Source organism: Dendrobates tinctorius, unplaced genomic scaffold (genome assembly GCF_039654945.1).
Source record: "Dendrobates tinctorius isolate UK_male_01 unplaced genomic scaffold, ASM3965494v1 ptg000062l, whole genome shotgun sequence".
Lineage (NCBI taxonomy): Eukaryota > Metazoa > Chordata > Amphibia > Anura > Dendrobatidae > Dendrobates > Dendrobates tinctorius.
In genome coordinates this window covers 16549389-16574469 of record NW_027361730.1, presented here as the reverse complement: position 1 = coordinate 16574469, position 25081 = coordinate 16549389, and the positions used below count along the sequence as shown (strand labels likewise).

Below are 25081 nucleotides of genomic sequence, written 5' to 3'. Positions count from 1 at the left end.
CGAATGTGCGAGGTGTACAGAGCGGAGCCGCGAATGTACGAGGTGTACGGAGCGGAGCCGTGTGTGTACGAGGTGTGTGGAGCGGAGCCGTGTGTGTACGGAGCAGAGCCGCGCGCGGTCTATGGAGCGGAGCCGTGCACGCGAGAGGTGTATGGAGTGGAGCCGCACGCGCGAGGTTTACGAGTTGTATGGAGCAGAGCCCTGTGTGTACAGAGCTGAGCTGTGCGTGTGCAAGGTGTACGGAGCGGAGCCGCTTGTGTGTACGAGGTATACGGAGTGGAGCTGCATGTGTGTACGGAGCGAAGCTGCGTGTGTGAACGAGGTGTACGGAACAGAGCCCTGTGTGTACAGAGCTGAGCTGCACGTATGCGAGGTGTACGGAGCGGGGCTGAACATGTGCGAGGTGTACGGAGCGGAGCCGCGTGTGTGTACGAGGTGTAAGGAGTGGAGCCGCGTGTGTACGAGGTGTACGGAGCGGAGCCGCATGTGTGTACGGAGCGAAGCCGCGTGTGTGTACGAGGTGTACGGAGCGGAGCCGCGTGTGTGTACGAGGTGTACGGAGGGGAGCCGCGTGTGTACGAGGTGTACGGAGTGGAGCCGCATGTGTGTACGGAGTGGAGCCGCATGTGTGTACGGAGCAAAGCCGCATGTGTTCGAGGTGTACGGAGCGAAGCCGCATGTGTGTACGAGGTGTACGGAATGGAGCACTGTGTGTACAGAGCTGAGCTGCACGTGTGCAAGGTGTACGGAGCAGGGCTGCGCGTGTGCGAGGTGTACGGAGCGGAGCCACGTGTGTACGAGATGTACAGAGCGGAGCCGCGTGTGTACGAGATGTACGGAGCGGAGCCACGTTTGTACGGAGCGGAGCCGCGTGTGTGTACGAGGGGTACGGAACAAAGCCGCGTGTGTGTTCGGAGCGGAGCCGCATATGTACGAGGTGTACGGAACAGAGCCCTGTGTGTACAAAGTGTACAAAGCTGAGCCATGTGTTTACAGAGCGGAGCCGCGTGTATACGAGGTGTATGGAGCAAAGCCGCATGTGTACAAGGTTTACAGAGCAGAGCCATGTGTGTACAAGGTGTACAGAGCGTGGCCGCGTGTGTATAAGGTGTACGGAGAAGAGCCGCATGTGTACGAGGTTTACGGATTGGAGCCATGTGTGTACTGAGTGGAGCCGTATGTGTGCGAGGTGTATGGAGCAAAGCCGTGTGTACGAGGCATACAAAGCGGAACAGTGTGTGAATGAGGTGTACGGAGCCATGGGTGTACAAGGTGTATGATGGAGAGCATTCATACCTCCCAACCGTCCCAGATTTTGAGTGTCTGCCCCACTGCCCCGACCGGGAGCTTACTTTTCCCGCAGACACAGCAGTATGCGGCGGAGCCCCGAGGAGCACTAGAAAACTCGCACGTGACATTCCATTGGAAGTGATGTGCTGGAAGCTGACCAGAGGAGATTGTTATGGAACCATGGAGGCACTTCAGGGAATGCTTCTGATCATCACCATATCCTCCTCCGACAGCGCGGACAACGGGATCGCCTTGGACTCGGGGATGTCGGCCATGTGAGTGGATCATAATATGTCCTGCACCAGGAGGCTCAGGTGGGCACTACAATGTGAGCCGGGCTGGTATAGTATCTTTATAGAATCTTTCTTTCCCCTCTTTCCTTGTCTTTCTTTCTTTCTTTATTTCTCTGTTCTTTCTTTCACTTTCTATTCTTTCTTTCCCCTCTTTGTTTCTCTCTCCCTCTCTGTTCTTTCTTTCCCTTTTCTTTCTTTTTTTCTCTCTTTGTTCTTTCTTTCACCTCTTTCTTTCTCTTTCTTTCTCTCTTTGTTCCTTCTTTCCCCTCTGTTCTTTCTTTCCCTTTCTTTCTTTCTCTCTCTGCTCTTTCTTTCCCCTCTTTCTTTCTCTCTCCCTCTCTGTTCTTTCTTTCTTTCTTCTCTTTCTTTTTTTCTCTCTGTTCTTTTTTTCTGTCCCCTCTTTCTTGCTCTCTGTTCTTTTTTCCTTTCTCTCTCTGTTTCTTCTTTCTTTCTCTCTGTTCTTTCTTTCTCCCTCCTTTCTTTCTCTCTCTTTTTCTTTTTTCTCTCTCTCTGTTCTTTCTTTCTTTTCCTCAGTACCAGTCAATGTGCCCACAGTACCAGCCACTGTGCCCATAATGCCAGCCACTGTGCCCTCAGTACCAGTCAGTGTGATCAGCAGTGCTAAATGGGTGTGGTTGGGGCATGGACATGGGTGTGACTAGTTGTGAAATGGGTGTGGTCAGGCGGCCGGTAACCAATCATCATAGTGGCTGTATTCTGTTTCCATCAACTTTGTTATATGTGGGCAGTGGGCACCTCTAGTAAGGCGGGCACGAGATGGCGGGTCTTGTCTCACACATAAGTTACTATGAGGTGTACTTTATTCCTGCCACATTTTTTCTTGGCCTACTGAGAGAAATGTTTTGACCAGTTGAAATTTATACAACCTGAGGATTGTGCATGTGTATGCTGCCCGCATGTAGTAATATGTGTCTGTATATATATCTATATACTTACTCCGATCCCTATATAAACCCTGCCCCTCCGACCGCCATCCACTTTCCCTTGCTCCTGTTCCAATCCTGGGGTCTTTTTTGTCCCCCCTTGGTCCTCCACATGCTGAACATCTAGGACATGACTAACATTGCACATTGTGCGCTTGTTTGTCACCAGATGCAGCGTCGTGTCCAGTGTGTGAGGAGACGGCGACTTGTCTGTGGCGTTAACCTCTCTGCTGCCATGTTGGGCACAGCCTGTGACGAGGAGCGTCTCTTCCTGTGTATCCGGCCACAGGCTGCACATTGGAGGCTGCTTTTTCTATCTGGGGAAGTTCATGAAGCAGAAGCCTCTGTGTGACTCATGTGAAGTAACTTGTCTGACAGGTCATGGGTCCCGGTCAGCAGGTGATTGCAGACTATTAGCTGGTTTCAATGTTAGGTACAGGTGAGTCAGGACTAGATGTTGGGTGGAAGCCTTCCAGTATTTGTAAGGCCTCGTGCACACGCTGAGTAGTGTTGAGCATTCCGATACCGCAAGTATCGGGTATCGGCCGATACTTGCTGTATCGGAATTCCGATACCGACTTCCGATATTTTTTCAATATCGGAATTCGGCATCGGAATCGGAAGTTCAGTTGATTGACGGCCTGACGTCATCATGATGCGCGGTGTGTGCGCATCATGATGCGCCGTCATTTCGGGCCTTCCGGGGGTCTCTGCCGGCCTGCCGGGGGGCTGTGCCGGCCTGCCGGGGGGCTGTGTGGACTGCCCGGGGTCTCTGCCGGCCTGCCGGGGGGCTGTGCCGGCCTGCCGGGGGGCTGTGCACCCTGTGGGGGTCTGTACCGGCCTGCCGGGGGGCTGTGCCGGCCTGCCGGGGGGCTGTGCTGATGTCCGGGGGTCTGTGCAAGCATCGTCCGATGGGACTACAAGTCCCATCGGGCGATGCCTGCTACCATGACAGTGATTGACACATTAGCCAATGATGGGACAGTAGTAGTCCCATCATCCGGCTAATGTGTTAAATGTTAAAAAAAAAAAAAAAAAAAAAAAATACTACATACATACTACATGCATGCTACATACATGCTACATGCTACATACATACTACATATATACTACATGCATGCTACATACATACTACATGCTACATACATACTACATATATACTACATACATACTACATACATACTACATGCATGCTACATACATACTACATGCTACATACATACATACTACATGCATGCTACATACTACATATATACTACATACATACTACATACATGCTACATACATACTGCATGCTACATACATACTACATACATACTACATGCATGCTACATACATACTACATGCTACATACATACTACATATATACTACATACATACTACATACATGCTACATACATACTACATATATACTACATGCTACATACATACTACATGCATGCTACATACATACTACATACATACTACATACATGCTACATACATACTACATACATGCTACATACATACTACATACATGCTACATACATACTGCATGCTACATACATACTACATACATACTACATGCATGCTACATGCATGCTACATACATACTACATGCTACATACATACCACATACATACTACATACATGCTACATATATACTACATGCATGCTACATACATACTACATATATACTACATGCATGCTACATACATACTACATACATACCACATATATACTACATACATACAATACATACATAGACATACAGTACATATAACATAGAGTAACATACTTACCAATACTTGTCACATTGTTCCCCGAAGCCATTGTCTTTCCGGAATAAATATTAACATAACAAACCACAAAAATACTCACCCACGATCCGAAGCAGTCCACGAGTGTGTCCCACGACGATCTTGGGTAGAGAACTGCAGCATCAGATGATGCTGCCGTTCTCTACGGGCTGCAGGAATCCAATGACGGAAGGTAGGTATCCTTCCGCACTGTATTCCTCCGCCACTTAAAAAAAAAAAAAGTCCCTAGTCTCACTTTATGCCATTGCTGTGTGGGAAATTCCCACACAGCAATGGCATAAAGTGAGACTAGGGACTTTTTTTTTTTTTAAGTGGCGGAGGAATACAGTGCGGAAGGATACCTACCTTCCGTCATTGGATTCCTGCAGCCTGTAGAGAACGGCAGCAACAGCTGATGCTGCAGTTCTCTACCCAAGATCGTCGTGGGACACACTCGTGGACTGCTTCGGATCGTGGGTGAGTATTTTTGTGGTTTGTTATGTTAATATTTATTCCGTAGACGACAATGGCTTCGGGGAACAATGTGACAAGTATTGGTAAGTATGTTACTCTATGTTATATGTACTGTATGTCTATGTATGTATTGTATGAATGTATTGTATGTATGTAGTATATATGTGGTATGTATGTAGCATGCATGTAGCATGCAGTATGTATGTAGCATGCAGTATGTATGTAGCATGCATGTAGTATATATGTAGTATGTATGTAGCATGTATGTGGTATGTATGTAGCATGTAGCATGTATGTAGTATATATGTAGTATGTATGTAGTATGTATGTAGCATGTAGTATGTATGTAGCATGCATGTAGTATATATGTAGTATGTATGTAGCATGCATGTAGCATGCAGTATGTATGTAGCATGCAGTATGTAAGTAGCATGCATGTAGTATATATGTAGTATATATGTAGCATGTATGTGGTATGTATGTAGCATGTAGCATGTATGTAGTATATATGTAGTATGTATGTAGTATGTATGTAGCATGTAGTATGTATGTAGCATGCATGTAGTATATATGTAGTATGTATGTAGCATGCATGTAGTATATATGTAGTATGTATGTGGTATGTATGTAGCATGTAGTATGTATGTAGCATGCATGTAGTATATATGTAGTATGTATGTAGCATGTAGTATGCAGTATGTATGTAGCATGCATGTAGTATATATGTAGTATGTATGTTGCATGTAGTATGAATGTAGCATGTATGTAGTATGTAGTATGAATGTAGCATGTATGTAGTATGCATGTTGTATGTATGTAGCATGTAATTTTTTTTTTTTTTTTACATTTAACACATTAGCCGGATGATGGGACTACTACTGTCCCATCATTGGCTAATGTGTCAATCACTGTCATGGTAGCAGGCATCGCCCGATGGGACTTGTAGTCCCATCGGACGATGCCTGCACAGACCCCCGGAGCCTGCACAGACCACCGGCAGGCCGGCACAGCCCCCCGGCAGGCCAGCACAGCCCCCCGGAGCCTGCACAGTCCCCCGGCAGGCCGGCACAGCCCCCCGGAGCCTGCACAGCCCCCCGGCAGGCCGGCACAGCCCCCCGGAGCCTGCACAGACCACCGGCAGGCCGGCACAGACCACCGGAGCCTGCACAGACCCCCTGGCAGGCCGGCACAGCCCCCCGAAAGGCCCGTACAGACCCCAGAGAGGCTGTACAAGGGCAGGAAAGGGTTTTTCTTATTCCGATACCGGAAGTCCCATAGACTTGAATGGGACTTCCGGTATCGGAATCGGCGATACCGATACTTTTTTTAAAGATCGGCCGATACCATCCGATACGATACTTTGAAGTATCGGATGGTATCGCTCAACTCTAACGCTGAGTATTTGGTGAGTTTTTACCTCAGTATTTATAAGGCCTTGTGCACATGCTGAGTATTTGGTGAGGTTTTACCTCAGTATTTATAAGGCCTCGTGCAAATGCTGAGTATTTGGTGAGTTTTTACCTCAGTGTTTATAAGGCCTCATGCACATGCTGAGTATTTGGTGAGTTTTTACCTCAGTGTTTATAAGGCCTCGTGCACACGCTGAGTATTTGTTGAGTTTTTCACTCAGTATTTGAGGCCTTGTGCACACGTTGCGTATTTGCAGAGTTTTTTTACCTCAGTAGTTAACCCCTTCCCGCCCCTTGACGCACCATATGCATCATGAAAACTAGTGACTTCCAGACCCCATCACATGATCGGGGGGCCCACAGAGTCTGAACAGCCTGGGGCCCTGAGTACCCTTAATCCACCCCTGGTGTCGGTGCTAATTGAAGGAGAAGTGTGCGTGGTGCTTCTGGAGGGAGAATAGGTGGCGGTGCTCCTATCAGGAGAAAGCGGTCGCGGTGCTCCTGTGATGAGGAGTGGTGGCGGTGCTCCACTGAAGAGGAGTGGTGGTGGTGCTCCGAGTAGGTGGGGCAGTGGCGGTGCTCCTCTGAAGAGGGGTGGTGGTGCTATAATGAGGAGAAGAGGTGGCGGTGCTCCTCTGATGATGAGTGGTGGAGGTGCTCCTGGAATGATGAGGAGTTGTGGCTGTGCTCCCATGCTGATGATGCGAAGTGGCGGTGCTCCGATCCGGAGATGATGGAGTCTCTGTGGTCTGAACAGGAGAAGAGGTGGCGTTGGCCCAAGCAGATTTTGCACTGGAGGTGCGCCAAGATGTGGAAACGGTGGCAGTACTGGTGCTCCAGACAGGAGCAGCGCTTGACATGGAAGTGGCGGAGGTGGAGTGTCCAGCAGCACTCAGCATTGGTGTGGTGTAGTGATGTCCGGCTTGGCTAGGAATGCAGGTGGCCGGGCAGTGGTATGCAGCAGAAGTTGGTACTGTGGTGAAGCGAGTCAATGGTGGTACAGGTGGGAATGACAACACTGACTGCTGCACGTACTGATTCTGCTGCATAGCCTGCAAGAAAGCAGTGTTGCAGGTGTGTAACACATTCAGCTGTGGCTCAGGACTAAGGTGATCCGCAATGCCCCGTTCAATTTTACTAAAGAAATGGTGCGCTGGTCTATTGAGGTCGGCCTCCAGCCATTCAAGGCGCTGGTCGGAAGAGTGGATGAGGTGTTCCATGTGGCTAAAACCACTTTCCACTCTTTCGGCCAGCGTCTTGAGGCTGGCATGAAAGGCTTCGCTCAAGTGCATGAACTCGGGCATGACATTCCTGTCCGAGGCCCTCTGCTGCTGGCGGGTAGTGCCCGCATAACCAGTGGCAGAAACCTGGGACAGGGGAACACCTGATTGACCAACTTCCTGGTCACTAGCTGTCTGTGTTGCTGACCTGCAACTTGCTTCCTGGCTGTTGGATGGCTGTGACGGGTCCGAGGTTGATCAATGAAGAACCGCTCCAGGGACAGGTTGCAGGGTGCTGCTCCAGGTGCTGTGGAAACAAAAGTAAAAATTTAGTATCATGCATTTACAAGAAGGATCATCTGTGGAAGATAAAATCACCGATTATGTTCAATGAAAACCCAAATTAAAAAAAAAGAAATTATACTTACGCTCTGGTGGCAAGGACCGGTCGTAGGACTTCCAAAGCGCGTGATATCGGTACTTGGCTCTTATCCTTGCCGATGAGCCACTGCGAACCTGTCCCTCAGCACGAACATCAGTGTTGAAGCAGTCCTTCATCGAGAACCAACGTGTGCGGACTTTGTTCACTGTGGAAAAAATAATAAAATAAACATTATACAATGCACAGCTGGCAACATCTTGTATAATCACGCACACCTGATTTCCCTTGTCAAACAGTCAATGCGGCATCCAAAAATAATTCAATACACAATGCATTGACTGTTGAACCTGAGGACACTTGTGTGTTCACTGCAAGAATATATCGCAGTAAACACACAAGTATCATCAGGTGCAAGAGATAAAGCATGAACAATACAGCATTAAAAATCATAATGCCTTGACTGTTGAACCTGAGGACACTTGTGTGTTTACTGCAAGAATATATCTTGCAGTAAACACACAAGTATCATCAGGTGCATGAGATAAAGCATGAACAATACAGCATTACAATTCACAATGCATTGACTGTTGAATCTGAGGACACTTGTGTGTTCACTGCAAGAATACTGTATATCTTGCAGTAAACACACAAGTATCATCAGGTGCAAGAGATAAAGCATGAACAATACAGCATTAAAAATCACAGTGCCTTAACTGTTGAACCTGAGGACACTTTTGTGTTTACTGCAAGAATATATCTTGCAGTAAACACACAGGTATCATCAGGTGCAAGAGATACAGCATGAACAATACAACATTATAATTCACAATGCATTGACTGTTGAACCTGAGGACACTTGTGTGTTCACTGCAATAATATATCTTGCAGGAAACACACAAGTATCATCAGGTGCAAGAGATAAAGCATGAAGAATAAAGCATAAAAAATCACAATGCCTTGACTGTTGAACCTGAGAATACTTGTGTGTTTAATGCAAGAATATATCTTGCAGTAAACACACGAGTATCATCAGGTGCAAGAGACAAAGCATGAATAATACAACATTACAATTCACAATGCATTCAATCTTGATCCTGAGGACACTGTTATAGTCTCTGATAGAATCTATCTATCAGGAAACAAAACAGTATCCTCAGGACAAAGACTCAATGCGGCATCACAGAACAGTGAAATACTTACTAAATGCCTTCTTTAAAGTTGCAGAGGCGCTGTCCCAGCCCTCCATCAATGCAGCAGCTACCTCATTCCAGAGCTGCTGGGTCACCACAATGATCTTGTACTGCTGGTCACGGCTGTCCCACAACGGGACACGCTCCTGGACAAGGATGATCAGTTGCTCGTTGTCAATGTACAGCTCTTCATCCCATTGTGGAACCTAAAAAAGAAATACATTATAATCGTGGAAATTGTGGAGAATGGTATAGAGAAAAAAAATAGAACATGAAAAACAGGACATAAAAACAGGAATAAAAAACAATTTAAAATAAAAGGTAACTTTAAATAATGGATACTAACATTGCGCCTCCTCCACACCGGACCTTGTGTACGCTGCTCCGGCTGTTCCGGCTCACTTGGCTGGTCCGATGCTGAGGTCTGTAAAAAAGAACAGAAATAATTACCGATTTGGAGAGACAGGTATACTTACACAAAGGCAACAAAATACTCACCTCATGCTCTGCTTCTGACAATTCTTCCCTGGAAGTACTGTATTGGGATCCAGAAGACATGCTGTAAAAATAAAAAAAAATATTAGTACATAATGTATTTTAAAGGACAGGCTCACATAAATTGATTTTAGAGTACTCACATTATAGCTGCTGTGTTCTCCTAAGTAGTGGATTGTCTCTGGCTGGGTGGGTGTTATCTTGTCTTCTTTTTGTTTTCAGTCTGTCTGTGCAGTAATGATCTGGCGCTACAGCCCCCTTCTTTTACCTACCCTCCTCCAAAACAATGTTGCTTGTGTAGGGGGTGTATTAAAAAAGTGTCTAGACACTGTTTACTCTGAAATCGCGCGCGCTCAAAAAGCACTGACATGCGCACTTCACAGCGCACCTCAGCAACACCATAGACTATAATACTATTTTTTTGTGCATTTCGTGCGCTGACGCGCACATGCCATTTTTTTAACGACGTTGGGCGGACCAAAAAATGCAACATGAAGTGTCCGGCGCGTCTGGTCACACACCTGGAAAATGTGCAGCGCACTCAAACGCTGAGGCCCGCGTGCAATCGCTGGACAGTGAGCCTGACATTTTAAAGATAGGGGACAATTGCGTGTGCGACCGATAGCGCACAATGCGCTGCGCGATAAAACGCAAGTGTGAAACCAGCCTAACCTGTCTTTTGAAGTGCAATAAAATATTTTTATCTGTACTGTAGAGATCCACCATATGAGTGGGCGGGAATTAACTCGCTCGGCTGCGATATTGAGGCACACAGGAACACTCTTGCTTACAGTAACAGTCTGTGTGGTTTATTTCCTCCATAAACCAATGTCACAGGAACACAAGGCAAACAGTCACATCAGACAGATGAATTCTTAATGTCCATAGTAGAGCTTCGCTCTCTCAGGCCTGTGAGCACACAGGCTGTGCCATATCCATCACGCATGCTCTAAAGCCAGAACACAGTCTCTTACTGACCCCAGTCAGCATAACTCATGGTTTATCCCTCACGGGTTATCAGGGAAGTGGCCACACTGGGATCACTGTTCCAGACAGTGCCTTGCTCACTAGGCCGTCTACAGTTGCAGAGCCACAGCCGGGCATTAGCTTCCCTACACAGAGCCATCACAGACTCTATCAGGTCCGGGCTTTTCCATGTGCTCTTCAGGAAGTTCAATCCCAGTCACTTCCCACACACCCAGGCCTTCTGGGACCGTGCACTCTAACCACTCAGGATCAAACACACAACCAATGTGATCAGACCTCAGTCACACTATATATCCCAAACCACCCCCATATGTGGGCGGTGTATGTGTGGTTAGCTGATCCCGCCCAGCTCTCTGACTAGCCCTATAAGCTGCCCTTATAGGTAAATAACTTGTTGACTACAAGTCCCAGCATGACAACGCTATTTTGGCTTATAGCGCAGAGAACCTCTGCGACACATACTGGACATTTACAACCATGCCGGTCACTGTTTCACCATCAAGGAAATGCTCACATGCATATTCTGAGTTGCATATGCAGCGCCCCCTAGCTTTAACAGACGTTACTGCATCACAGTACTTTTTTGGACTTTTGGTCATTGGCGCTCCTGATAATCAGCTCTTTGGCGCTGCGGCTGAATGTGTTGCGGCTGTGTGACAATCGCAATAAACAGGCTCTCCATGCATATGTTGTGACCGTCACCCAGCCGTGACACATGTAGCTGTGGCACCAAACAGCGGATCATTGGAAGTGATCCAGGTGTCCGAGTTTCCGATGCAGCTTCTTCTGTAAGCGCTATAGTTTGCGGAATAAGCAGGGGGCCGACGATGTTCGCTCATCTCTAGTTTTGATTTTTGGGAGTGCAAAATGCCATTACTTACCCCAAGTTGTGCACCAGTATGGTAATATCTATAACAATTAACTAACTTTACCAAGGCTACAACATGCCATTTGAATGCTTTCTAGAACAACGTTACCTGCTGATATTTGAACATCTGAAACAATTCTCTCAGGACGTGGAAATTTTTCAGGAATAGCAGCAAGTTCAGATACTCCTTTCATCAGGCTGTCCCACTGAGACAATAATGCTTCAGGATCATCCAAAGACCGGATCACATCAGATGGAACAGACAAAATTATATTTTCTGCTATTAGTTCAGCCCAAGTAGCTGGGTAGTTTCGAATTATATCCAACCATGATAAAAGGTTGGTCTGGCCTGGAGGAAAACAAAATATAGTTATATTTTACTCACTTTTGAAAACACAAGTTATTTGGCACCAGAAATTACAATTATAATTAATAAAACTAGCAGGGTCACAAAACAAACTCCATCACTGACCTTGGAAAACATGTTAAATTCTTAAATGAAACGTCTTTGTGTAAACAGCTTATGTTATAAGATACTGGCATGTTTACAGGGACGTTAATAGAAAATGACCATTTTCTCACTGGCTACTGAAAATTTTCTAGACACATACTTCCTGTTTCAGGAAGAGTTTGCAGCTAGGCGTCTTATCAAAGAACCACTGGGTGCTGCTGGGAAAAATGGTGTTAGGTAGAGTTACAGTCATGTTATTGAAGCTAAGTGTTTCAACAACATACAAATGCCTTCATCAGGCCATTTGAATGCAGAGGTACAGACATATATACAGTGGTATGTAAAAGTATGGGCACCCCTGGTCAAAATTACTGTTATTGTGGACAGTTGAGCAAGTTGAAGATAAAATGATCTCTAAAGAAGCCTAAGGGGTACTTCACACTAAGCGAGATCGCTAGCGAGATCGCTGATGCGTCACTGATTTTGTGACCCAACAGTGACCTCGCCAGCAATCTTGTTACGTGTGACACTTAGCAGTGACCAGGCCCCCGCTGCGATGTCGCTGATCATGCTCGAATGTCCTGGGCCATTTTTTGATCGCTGGTGTCCCACTGGCCAGCATGCATCGCTGTGTTTGACACCGACGAGCGACCTTGTTAGCAACTCAGAAATCATGGACGCAGGCAGGAGTCGTCAGAATTGTTGCTGTGTGACAAGGTCCCAACGACCGCCGAGATAATTGCTGCATTGTTGAGTAGATCTGACTATTTGACAGCTTACTAGCGATCATTTAGCGACGCACCAGTGATCCTTACCAGGTTGCATAGTTGTCGGGATCACTGGTGCGTTACTTAGTGTAGCAGTACCCTAAAGTTGAAGATGAAACATTTTCTTTCTATTTTAGGCAAATATATATATATATATATAAATAAATCCAACAATGTAGACCAGCTCACTCCTGTGAACCACCTGGGACCTCAGCTGACCTGGTTAACTCCGTTGTGCCCGGATCTGGATGTAGGAGTCCATCCATGCAAATGTGAACAATGACAGAGCAAAGTCCAGCAATAACGTGAGCAATCCAGGATGCTGTTAAAAAAAAATTTTCTCTTTCTTTTTATTCATAAATCCATTAAAATACAATGGTACAAGCAGTTCAAAACAGAATATAACGCAGGAAAGTAGTGCAGATAGGACTACGCGTTTCAGCGGTAAAACCCGCCTTCTTCACGGTCCAGAATCTAATCTGCTTTCCAAACATGGAACCTTATATACATCCCACTCCCATTAGGGTAATTATAAACATATGTGAGAAACTAAAAAACATGTGTTATAAAAGCAGATCAAACATATAAACTATCCACATATTGATCAGTATACAACATGCATAAAAATTATAAAGAAAGGATTCAACATATTGGAGAAAAATACATTAGGAGTGTCCAATAACCTGACCATAAGATTTAAGTGGTACAAAAACATATAACAATAGTACTAGCCAGTGTTGTATAGTACAAATATATCAATAGTGCATAATAATATCCAGGCGGTTATTAAAGCCCTGTGGCATACGTGTCCCCAACTCAAATATCCACCTACTTTCTCTTGCAAGCACTTTTTTGTGAAAATCTCCCCCTCTCAATGGTTTTTTTACATGCTCAATGCCCATAAAGGAGAAACCACGTAAATCTCCATTATGTTTTTTTGAAAAATGTCGGGATACTACTGATGCACCAACCATAGGCAAATTACTAGCGTCTGACAGGTGTTTGCGGATTCTAGTTTTAAGGGGATTCATCGTACAACCTACATATTGCATACGGCATATATTGCAATTAATTAGATACACTACATTCTCCGTATTACAGTTTATAAAAGAACAAACATTAAACTGTTTTTTATTGGCGATAGATGTAAATGTTTTAGATTTATTAGCAAATCCGCAGCACTTACAGATATTGGCACCGCATTTAAAAAATCCTGTTGTTTTTAACCAATTGCTAGGGGAAATTTTATCCGGATCTTTGAACATGCTGGGTGATAATAATGAAGCTAAAGTCGGGGCTCTTCTTGCTACAAAGGCAATATCATTATTTTCCACAATATTTTTCAAAACATCGTTCTGAGACAACAAAGGAAGATATTTTTTGATGATTTTAACAATAGAATTAAACTGAGGACTATAATTGGTACTGAAAACCACCCTAGATTTTTTAGAGTCAAACTGCCTTTTTTTCTCAGTAGATTCCAACAGCTTAACCCTATCCATGCCTGCTACCATTTTCTTGGCTCTCTCCAAGGACCAATTAGGATATCCCCTTTTTTTTATATTATTACAGGTCATTTCAATTCCTTCCTCCAATTTGTCACTAGATGTAGTATTCCTTTTTAGTCTAATAAGCTCCCCCACAGGAATATTCTGAATGACATGTTTGGGGTGATTAGGGGAAGCCATTAAAATACTATTGCATGCAATGGATTTTTTATAGGGAGATATCAGAACCCCATCATTGTCCAGATCTGCGGTCAGTTTCAAATCCAAGAAGTTAATTGATACCTCATGACCACTACTAGTAAATTTTAGATTGAAATCATTCAAATCCAAATAGGAGAAAAAACTTTTTGCAGACGAGAGACTACCCCTCCAGACAAATATCAAATCATCAATAAATCTCCCCAGCCAAACAATATTATCCTTGTATGGGTTATCAATATTAAAGATGTAATTTTCTTCCCACACAGACATAACCAGGTTAACTAGGGAAGGTGAGAACTTAGCGCCCATGCTCACACCCTGTGTCTGGAGGAAATATCTCTCATCAAACATAAAATAGTTGTGGCTTAAAAGGAATTGAATTGAGGAAACAATAAACCTCTGAATGGAATCCTCATAATTACTGTATCTGGACAAATAATATGTGATGCATCGTATCGCGACGTGATGGGGGATGGAAGGATATAACCCCACCACATCGCAAGATAACCACACATAATCAGATTGCCAGTAAAATTTTTCCAGAATCTGTATTATACTTTTGGAATCTTTAAGATGACTTGGTGTTAATGGCACTAAAGGTTGAAGATAAAAATCCACCCACCCCTATTTTCTCACTGAATGATCCGATCCCAGACACAATGGGTCTGAAAGGGGGAGGAAAAACCTCTTTATGAACTTTAGGGAGTGAGTGGTATATTGGGACAATCGGTGTTTCACAAAAAATAAACTTTTTAATTCTGTCTGAGATAGCATCCATACTAATTCCCACCTGTAATAGATATAATAATTCAGAATTAAATGAATTAGTCGGATTGGATGGCAATTCAATATAAGTGCTACTATTTTCTAGATCCAGCAAGTTTATTTTCTTGTATAAACTAGCATTGAGAGCCACAATAGCGCCCCCCTTGTCTGCCTGGACAACAAGGAGATCGCCATTAGCCCTCAATTCATCAATTGCCCTATGTTCAGAAATACTCAGATTAAATTTAACCTCTTGATGTTCCCTAGCTAACCTGGTTATGTCTGTGTGGGAAGAAAATTATATCTTTAATATTGATAACCCATACAAGGATAATATTGTTTGGCTGGGGAGATTTATTGATGATCTGATATTTGTCTGGAGGGGTAGTCTCTCGTCTGCAAAAAGTTTTTTCTCCTATTTGGATTTGAATGATTTCAATCTAAAATTTACTAGTAGTGGTCATGAGGTATCAATTAACTTCTTGGATTTGAAACTGACCGCAGATCTGGACAATGATGGGGTTTTGATATCTCCCTATAAAAAATCTATTGCATGCAATAGTATTTTAATGGCTTCCCCTAATCATCCCAAACATGTCATTCAGAATATTCCTGTGGGGGAGCTTATTAGACTAAAAAGGAATACTACATCTGGTGACAAATTGGAGGAAGGAATTGAAATGACCTGTAATAATTTAAAAAAAGGGGGTATCCTAATTGGTCCTTGGAGAGAGCCAAGAAAATGGTAGCAGGCATGGATAGGGTTAAGCTGCTGGAATCTACTGAGAAAAAAAGACAGTTTGACTCTAAAAAATCTAGGGTGGTTTTCAGTACCAATTATAGTCCTCAGTTTAATTCTATTGTTAAAATCATCAAAAAATATCTTCCCTTGTTATCTCAGAACGATGTTTTGAAAAATATTGTGGAAAATAATGATATTGCCTTTGTAGCAAGAAGAGCCCCGACTTTAGCTTCATTATTATCACCCAGCATGTTTAAAGATCCGGATAAAATTTCCCCTAGCAATTGGTTAAAAACAACAGGATTTTTTAAATGCGGTGCCAATATTTGTAAGTGCTGCGGTTTTGCTAATAAATCTAAAACATTTACATCTATCTCCAATAAAAAACAGTTTAATGTTTGTTCTTTTATAAACTGTAATACGGAGAATGTAGTGTATCTAATTAATTGCAATATATGCCGTATGCAATATGTAGGTTGCACGATGAACCCCCTTAAAACTAGAATCCGCAAACACCTGTCAGACGCTAGTAATTTGCCTATGGTTGGTGCATCAGTAGTATCCCGACATTTTTCAAAAAAACATAATGGAGATTTACGTGGTTTCTCCTTTATGGGCATTGAGCATGTAAAAAAACCATTGAGAGGGGGAGATTTTTATAAAAAAGTGCTTGCAAGAGAAAGTAGGTGGATATTTGAGTTGGGGACACGTATGCCACAGGGCTTTAATAACCGCCTGGATATCATTATGCACTATTGATATATTTGTACTATACAACACTGGCTAGTACTATTGTTATATGTTTTTGTACCACTTAAATCTCATGGTCAGGTTATCGGACACTCCTAATGTATTTTTCTCCAATATGTTGAATCCTGTCTTTATAATTTTTATGCATGTTGTATACTGATCAATATGTGGATAGTTTATATGTTTGACCTGCTTTTATAACACATGTTTTTTAGTTTCTCACATATGTTTATAATTACCCTAATGGGAGTGGGATGTATATAAGGTTCCATGTTTGGAAAGCAGATTAGATTCTGGACCGTGAAGAAGGCGGGTTTTACCGCTGAAATGCGTAGTCCTATCTGCACTACTTTCCTGCGTTATATTCTGTTTTGAACTGCTTGTACCATTGTATTTTAATGGATTTATGAATAAAAAGAAAGAGAAAAATTTTTTTTAACAGCATCCTGGATTGCTCACGTTATTGCTGGACTTTGCTCTGTCGTTGTTCATATATATATATATTCCAATTTTTTACATTTCTACTAAAAGGAAAATTGGCCAATGCAAGTTTGGACACCCTGCATGTTTATTACCTAGTAGCAACCCCTTTTGCAAGTATCGCAGCTTGTAAATGCTTTTTGTACCCATCCAGGAGTCTTTCAGTTCTTGTTTGAGGGATTTTCATCCATTCTTTCTTGGAATATTCTTCCAGTTCTGTGAGATTCCTGGGTCATCTTGCATGCACTGCTATTTTGAGATCTAGCCACAGATTTTCAATGATGTTCCGATCAGGGGACTGTGACACCCACCGTAAAACCTTCAGCTTGCACCTTTTGAGGTAGTCTGTTGTGTATTTTGAACTGTGTTTAGGATCATGCTCCATTTGTAGAAGCTATCTGTGAGACTTTGCAAGTACTCCCGGAGTGGACCCGCTGGACCGTGGCAACGAACCTCCCACGGACGAGCTGACCAGGTGGACCACCCCCTATACAGGGAGTGTTAGGGGCAGGCCCGCAGGTAACTATCACCACGGCAGCTGGTACCCAGGGCAGAATACAGGAGACACAACAGGGGCCGGAGAGGCTGGCAGAGAGTCTCCCTGAGACAGAGACACGGATGGCCAGCAGGACAGGGACACGGTCGAGACGGCAGGGATCAGGCGCGGACTGGAGGGCACAGCTGGGAGGCAGAACAGGACAGCACGGAACTTCGGACTTCCAGATCCTAGAAGAGAGAACAGCGGAGACGTGGGATAAGCTATAGGCAGGCTGAAAGCAGAGGAAAGCTCAAAGACAAGGGGGCCAGAATCACTAGCAGGGCACAAGTGATAATCAGGCACCGCCAGGAGGAAGAGGCGGCCTGATATAGGGAACGTGTTGTGAGACTTCCGGGTCATGACCCCTCCCAGAGCAGAGTCAGGAGCATGCGTGCCCTCAGGGAGAATGGAGGGTGCGCGCGCTCCTGACCACAGTGTGAGCGTGCGCCAGTCGAGGAGTAGGAAGCCGGGCAGGGGCGCGCGCCTGTCGGAGCACAGGAGACAAGGCAGGAGCGGGTGCTAGGTGAGCATGACGGGGAGCCGCGGTGAGGACCGAGGTAGCCGAGACCGCGGCGTGGAAGCCGCCAGTGATCGGGATGGCCGCAGCAGTGGTGTCGTAGCCGGCGGGGACCGCGGCAGTAAGCAGGAGGGACGCGGCAGCGGCGTGACAGTACCCCCCTCCCTATGCGCCCCCCTCCGCAGACTGGCAAAAAACAGCCAAAATTCGAGGAGCCTGGATATTCTCCCGAGGCTCCCAGGATCTCTCCTCCGGACCAAAGCCCTTCCAATCCACCAGGAAAAAGGTTCTCCCTCTTTGCTTTTTCATAGCCAAAATGTCTTTAACCTCAAACACATCGCCAGCGGAGACAGGCGAAGGTGACTGGGTAGCAGAGGCATGGAACCGATTGAGGATAACAGGTTTTAGAAGGGACACGTGAAAGGAATTAGGGATGCGGAGTGAGGTGGGAAGCCGCAGTTTGTAGGAGACATCGTTGATACAAGCCAAAACCTCAAAGGGACTGATGTACTGGGGCCCCAGTTTATGCGAAGGAGCCTTTAGATGAATGAACTTGGAGGATAGCAAAACCTTATCACCTGGATGATATAGTGGGGAATTCAAGCGCCTTTTGTCTGCGTGTCTTTTCACCCTGTCATGTGCCAACTCGAGAGCAGCCTTGGTCTCCTGCCAGATCCTGGAGAAATCCCCAGACAGAAGATCAGCTGCCGGTACACCCGAGACAGGAGGAACCAGTAGAGGTACACCCGGATGTTGCCCGTAGACGACAAAAAAAAGAGACTTGACAGAAAATTCGCTGATGTGATTGTTATAGGCAAACTCAGCCCACGGGAGTAAGTCAGACCAGTCATTCTGGTGGGCATTAGAAAAGTGCTGGAGATAGTTCACCAAATTCTGGTTAGTCCATTCCGCTTGACCATTGGACTGTGGGTGGTATGAAGAGGAGAAGTTAAGTGTGATGTGCATAGACCGGCAAAGGGCTCTCCAAAATCGAGAGGTGAATTGGACTCAATATGCTGGGGCAGTCAATGGAGACGGAAGATGTGATGAATGAATACTTTCGCCAAGCCAGGCGCTGAAGGTAACCCAGGGAGAGAGATGAAATGTGCCATCTTGGAGAATCTGTCTACCACCACAAGGATGACGGTGCAGTCCGTGGACTTGGGCAGATCGGTAATAAAATCCATGGCAATGTGTTGCCAGGGAGCCAAAGGAACTGGAAGTGGGTGTAGAAGACCGGAAGGCAGCTGCCTAGGCACCTTGTTTTTGGCACAAGACGGACAGGAGGCGACAAAACTTCGAACATCCTGGAGAAGAGTTGGCCACCAATAGTAGCGGGACACAAGGACAAGTGTCTTCTTGAGACCAACATGACCTGCAAGTTTGGAAGAAAGCAGAGGAAAGCTCAAAGACAAGTGGGGCCAGAATCACTAGCAGGGCACAAGTGATAATTAGGCACCGCCAGGAGGAAGAGGCGGCCTGATATAGGGAACGTGTTGTGAGACTTCCGGGTCATGACTCCTCCCAGAGCAGAGTCAGGAGCGTGCGTGCCCTCAGGGAGAATGGAGGGTGCGCACGCTCCTGACCACAGTGTGAGTGCGCGCCTGTCGAGGAGTAGGAAGCCGGGCAGGGGCGCGCGCCTGTCGGAGCACTGGAAACAAGGCAGGAGCGGGTGCCAAGTGAGCGTGCCGGGGGACGGGGAGCCGTGGTGAGGACCGAGGTAGCCGAGACCATGGCGTGGAAGCCGCCAGTGATCGGGACAGCCGCAGCAGTGGTGCCGGAGCCGGCGGGGACCGTGGCAGTAAGCGGGAGGGACGCGGCAGCAGCGTGACACTATCCTCTTTTCAACTTCTCACCTTCAGCTTTCTTACTGATGGTGTTATGTTTGCATCAAAAAATTGTTGAAATTTCATGGAATCCATTCTTCTCTCTAGACGTGAAATGTTCCCAATGCCATTGGCTGCAACATAACCCCAAAATATGACTGATCCACTCCCATTCTTAATGGTTGGCAAGATGTTCTTTTCCTGAAATTCTATGCCCTTTTTGCTCCACACATACCTTTGCTGCTGTGCTGGACTTGTGCAGGACTTTCAGCCCAAAAGGTACATGTGGTGACCTTCCCCTGTAATGCTACTTCTGTGTATTGCTGGACTTCTATGTCTAGGTGCCGTGTGCATTTTCACCTATACAATTGCTGGACTTTTACACATTAGTGCAGTGTGCATGCTCATCCATAATATCGCTGGACTTCCTCATTAAGGGCTGTGTGCTTCCTCTCGTATATACTTCTGGAATCTCACTGTCATGATCTCAGTGCGGGTTTGACTCGCACATGTGGGGTTAAAGTCTGGAACCAGTGGGGATGACTGGCATTTCTGGGGGCTTACCTGCACACCTGGGGCTTATGATTGTGGCCTCTCCCTGGTTCTGGGAGAGACTTCTTATAGCCTCAGGAAGCTCCTGTCCCCGTCAGTTATACTTTCGCCCTTGGCATAGTGTGGTGACCCCTGAGTGTGTTTGTGCTGTGTTCTTGTTTATCTGATACTCTGTGTATGACTCGGTCTGTTCTCTGGATACTGCTTGTTGGATTCTGCTTGGTACCTTCTATGTCTGTTTGGCTTTGACCCCTGCTTGGCCCCGACTATCCGTTCTGTCTCATCCATGGTACTTTACTGCTATCTCTGTGTATGACCTCCATTTTGCTTGACTCTGAGTATTTCTGTATAGTGTCCTGCTGATCTCTGGAAGCAGGACGCTAAGCGCCGCCCCTTCCAGTCACATGACCGTAGGTCCTGCTCTGCTTGCTAAAGTTCAGCGTCCCCAGGTCCTGTTTGTCAGTACTTTCCGGCCGTACCTGACCACGGGCCCCCTACAGTGCAGGTGAGTCCCTGCTTAGCGGAGGCTGCACGCTAGCGCGGACAGGACCCTGACATTATAACTGACCTCAGGCTATATGCTTTCTTTTCCAAGAAGTTCTCTGCTGCGGAAAGAAATTACGACGTAGGCAATAAAGAGCTTCTTGCGGTCAAATTGGCGTTTGAAGAATGGAGGCACTTTTTGGTGGGGGCCAGTCACCCGGTTACGGTGATCACGGATCACAAAAATTTGTCATACATAGAGTCTGCTAAAAGACTAACGCCCAGACAGGCCCATTGGTCACTATTTTTTTCCCGTTTTCAGTTTACGATTACATTTCGTCCAGGGTCTAAGAATGTCAAGGCTGACTCCTTATCACGCAGTTTTCAGCCGGTGTCTCCCCCCGAGCCACCGTCCTCCATTCTTCACCCTGGGGTTGTGTTACCAGAGGTCTCGTCTGAATTGGAACGGGAGATTCAGGGGGCCCAGTTGTGGGCTCCGGCGGCCAAGCCGGGGGGTAAGTTGTTTGTCCCAGAGCAACTTCGCCTGAAACTCTTGCAGGAGTTCCACGAATCCAAGCTGAGTGCTCACCCTAGTATTTCGGCCACGCGTCTGGTGGTGGCTAGGATCTTTTGGTGGCCTACCCTTGGTTCGGGCATAAAAAAATTAATTGCTGGTTGTGGGGTCTGCGCTCATTCCAAAAGCTCTCATAACCGGCCGACAGGGGAGCTGATGCCCTTGGCAGTGCCCAAAAGACCATGGACTCACTGATCCATGGATTTTGTTACCAATCTCCCTCCATCTAAGGGTAATACGGTGGTATGGGTAGTGGTGGACAGGTTTTCTAAGCAGGCTCATTTTGTACCCCTGTCCGCACTACCGTCAGCTGAGACGTTGTCCAGGTTATTTGTGCAGCATGTGATCCGGTTGCATGGGGTACCCCTGAATGTGGTGTCTGATCGTGGTGTGCAGTTTGTGGCTAAGTTTTGGCGTGCTTTCTGCAAAAAATTAGGGATGTCTCTGTCCTTTTTGTCTGCATACCATCCTGAGGGCAATGGTCAGACGGAACGCACTAACCAGTCCCTGGAACAGATCCTCAGGTGTCTAACCTCTGCTAGACAGAATGACTGGTGCGATGCACTGCCATTGGCTGAATTTGCCTTCAATAGTCGGGTGAGTCAATCCATGGGTATGACTCCTTTTTTGATCAATTATGGGTTCAGTCCTCATTTTAGTGAGTTTTCTCGTCTGGACTCGGGGTGTCCCGGGGCTGAGGGCTCTGTTCAGCGATTACAGAATACGTGGGCAGAAGTCCAGCGGAGTATATCTAGGTCTCAGGGCAGGTATAAGTTTTTTGCGGACAGGAAACGAACACCAGGGCCCACGTTTCAGGTTGGAGACAAGGTTTGGCTCTCCACGTGAAACATTAAGTTGAAGGTTGTTTCGGCCAAGTTGGGGCCCAAATTCATTGGCCCATACAAGATTGTGGAAAAAATCAATCCAGTGGCGTATAGGCTGTGCCTTCCACCCTCTTTCAAGATCCCTAACGTCTTCCACAAATCTCTACTGAAACCTTTTGAAACAGTCCGGGGTGACTCCGAGTCCACTGCTCCTCCTGTTTGGTCGAGGGGCATGTGGAGTACGAGGTTGGTCATATCGTAGATTCCAGGTTGGTACAGCGGTCGGTACAGTACCTGGTTCATTGGAAGGGGTATGGTCCGGAAGACAGATCCTGGGAACCGGCCCGGTTGATGCATGCTGATCGCCTAGTGCGGGCTTTCCATGCTAAGTACCCGGGCAAGTATGGGGGTCCAGAGGCCCCCCCGTTGAGAGGGGGGTACTGTCATGATCTCAGTGCGGGTTTGACTCGCACATGTGGGGTTAATGTCTGGAACCAGTGGGGATGACTGGCATTTCTGGGGTTAAAGGCTTACCTGCACACCTGGGGCTTATGATTGTGGCCTCTCCCTGGTTCTGGGAGAGGCTTCTTATAGCCTCAGGAAGCTCCTATCCCCATCAGTTATACTTTCACCCTTGGCATAGTGTGGTGACCCCTGAGTGTGTTTGTGCTGTGTTCTTGCTTATCTGATATTCTGTGTACGACTCGGTCAGTTCTCTGGATACTGCTTGTTGGATTCTGCTTGGTACTTTCTATGTCTGTTTGGCTTTGACCCCTGCTTGGCCCCGACTATCCATTCTGTCTCATCCCTGGTACTTTACTGCTATCTCTGTGTATGACCTCCATTTTGCCTGACTCTGAGTATTTCTGTATAGTGTCCTGCTAATCTCCGGAAGCAGGATGCTAAGCCCCGCCCCTTCCAGTCACATGACCGTAGGTCCTGCTTGCTAAATTTCAGCGTCCCCAGGTCCTGTTTGTCAGTACTTTCTGGCTGTACCTGTCCCTGCTCAGTTGAGGCTGCACGCCGGCGCGGACAGGACCCTGACACTCACCTTTAGTGCCTAGAGCACCCCTGCATCATATTACAGTTCGACTGTTTCATATTAGCAGTCGCGCCCCACTCTTTAGTTTCACTGGACATTCTATATTGTGCTGTGTTTTCATTACTCTTGCAGAAAGTCCTCTGTTAGTTTTGCTACACTTGCATCATTCTATATTGTGCTGTATTTTAGCTACTATTGCAGGAAGTCCTCTGTTAGTGTTGTTTCACTTCTTAGTATACTTATTTACATCAGATTTGGTCTCAGTCTCATCTTCAAACATTAGTCTTGGAGAGCAATCACTCTTCCCTAGGGTCATCTCTCCTGTCAACCCTAGGTGCTGGAGTTTGCCGGTCTCACGAAACAAAATGTCCCTTGTATCCACAATACAGACAAATTTTCTCTCTGTACTTCCGCTGTTGTTCCTGTATAAAAAGCGTAGTGTGCTCAACCTGCATTGGTTCAGGAGGCGGTGGTGATACTTGATAGGAGCTCAAAAGTTCGGGGCCAGAATAGGAGGTCCTTTGGCATGAGAAGATAATGAAGCTTGTTCCAGACCTTGCTCATGGAGGTGGCGATCAGTCCTGGTGGCCAAGTGTATCATGGTGTCCAGCGAGGAAGGTAAATCTCTGCCAGCCAGGTCATCCTTAATTTGATCGGAGAGGACCTGCCAGAAGGCTGCCACCAGAGTTTCTTTGTTGCAAGCCAGCTCCACTGCCAATGTACCGAAACACAAAGCATACTAGGCTATGGTATCCATGCTCTGCCTTAGACTCAACAGGCACAGCAGCGGAGGAAGTGTAAGGTATCAAGCTGGAACGCGGGATGCAGTGACGGTACGCAGGCAACAGAGCAAGGGTTAACAGGATTTATTTACAGGGGAAATACTCCACGCAGGGAGGTGAAGAGTTAAACAATATTATAGGTACGGTACAATATAACGGTTCAAATATTAGCAAACGAATAAGGAAGTCCTGCCTCTGCAGTTTCTGCTGCGTACTCAATAGCACCGACAAGGGCAGGCGCTACGCCTCCTCCTGGAGGTCGCTGTAGATGTTGGTCCGTCTTCTGGTGACAGTGTCGATCTCCGGCACCTTCCACTGCCCCTTGTCCATATATTAACGTGGCTTATTAAAGGTACAGGCCACAGTCCTGTATGAGCCCAACGTGGCTCCTCAACTATTTCCACTAGTAACGTCTGGTCAAAAATGTCAGGACAACTATCTACTGACCCAATGAGGGCGCAAGTGTCAGTCTGGTAATCAGTCTCTCTTGTGCAGCATGTGAGCAATACAGTCATGTAAAGCACAACACCCGGTTCTCTGGCAGTCACTGGACACACACTGTACGTCCCTGTCACGATCCATGTTTGGATCTGTAGCAAATCTGGGCTCATATATAACCATTTTTTCTTCAAGCCTCTAGCTTAATGTTAGTTTTTGCCCCCGGTGGCCGCCGGTGTTATTACAACCTTAGCTGCTCTGCTAATGGGTTTTTGACCCCGGTGGCCGCTGAGGTTGCTACACATTTAAATTAGCCAGCAGGTGTTACCACCCCCTCCTTCCTATAAAAGGTTGTCAGGTGCTCTGGATCACTGTTGGTGATACTGGTCATTCCCTAGCCAACCTTGGAGGAGAGAGGAGCTATTTGGAGCAGTGCTTTGCAGCTCATCTAGAGCCTTGGTGTTTCAGCTGTTCAGCTGGAAGCTGTGTCCGGGTGCCGTACTTTGTTGCCT

At 46.3% G+C, this 25081-nt stretch overlaps 1 protein-coding gene across 3 annotated transcripts in view; it reads right to left on the bottom strand.

Annotated features, from left to right (window-relative positions):
• The window catches only part of LOC141092952 (TRPM8 channel-associated factor homolog), a 168347-nt gene that overhangs the window by 38508 nt on the left and 104758 nt on the right, over window positions 1-25081 (bottom strand). For all 3 annotated transcript variants that reach the window (XM_073579330.1, XM_073579331.1, XM_073579329.1), the window contains one exon: window positions 11439-11678. In XM_073579330.1, the coding sequence (XP_073435431.1) occupies window positions 11439-11678 (240 nt within the window). The remainder of the gene's footprint in view (window positions 1-11438; window positions 11679-25081) is intronic.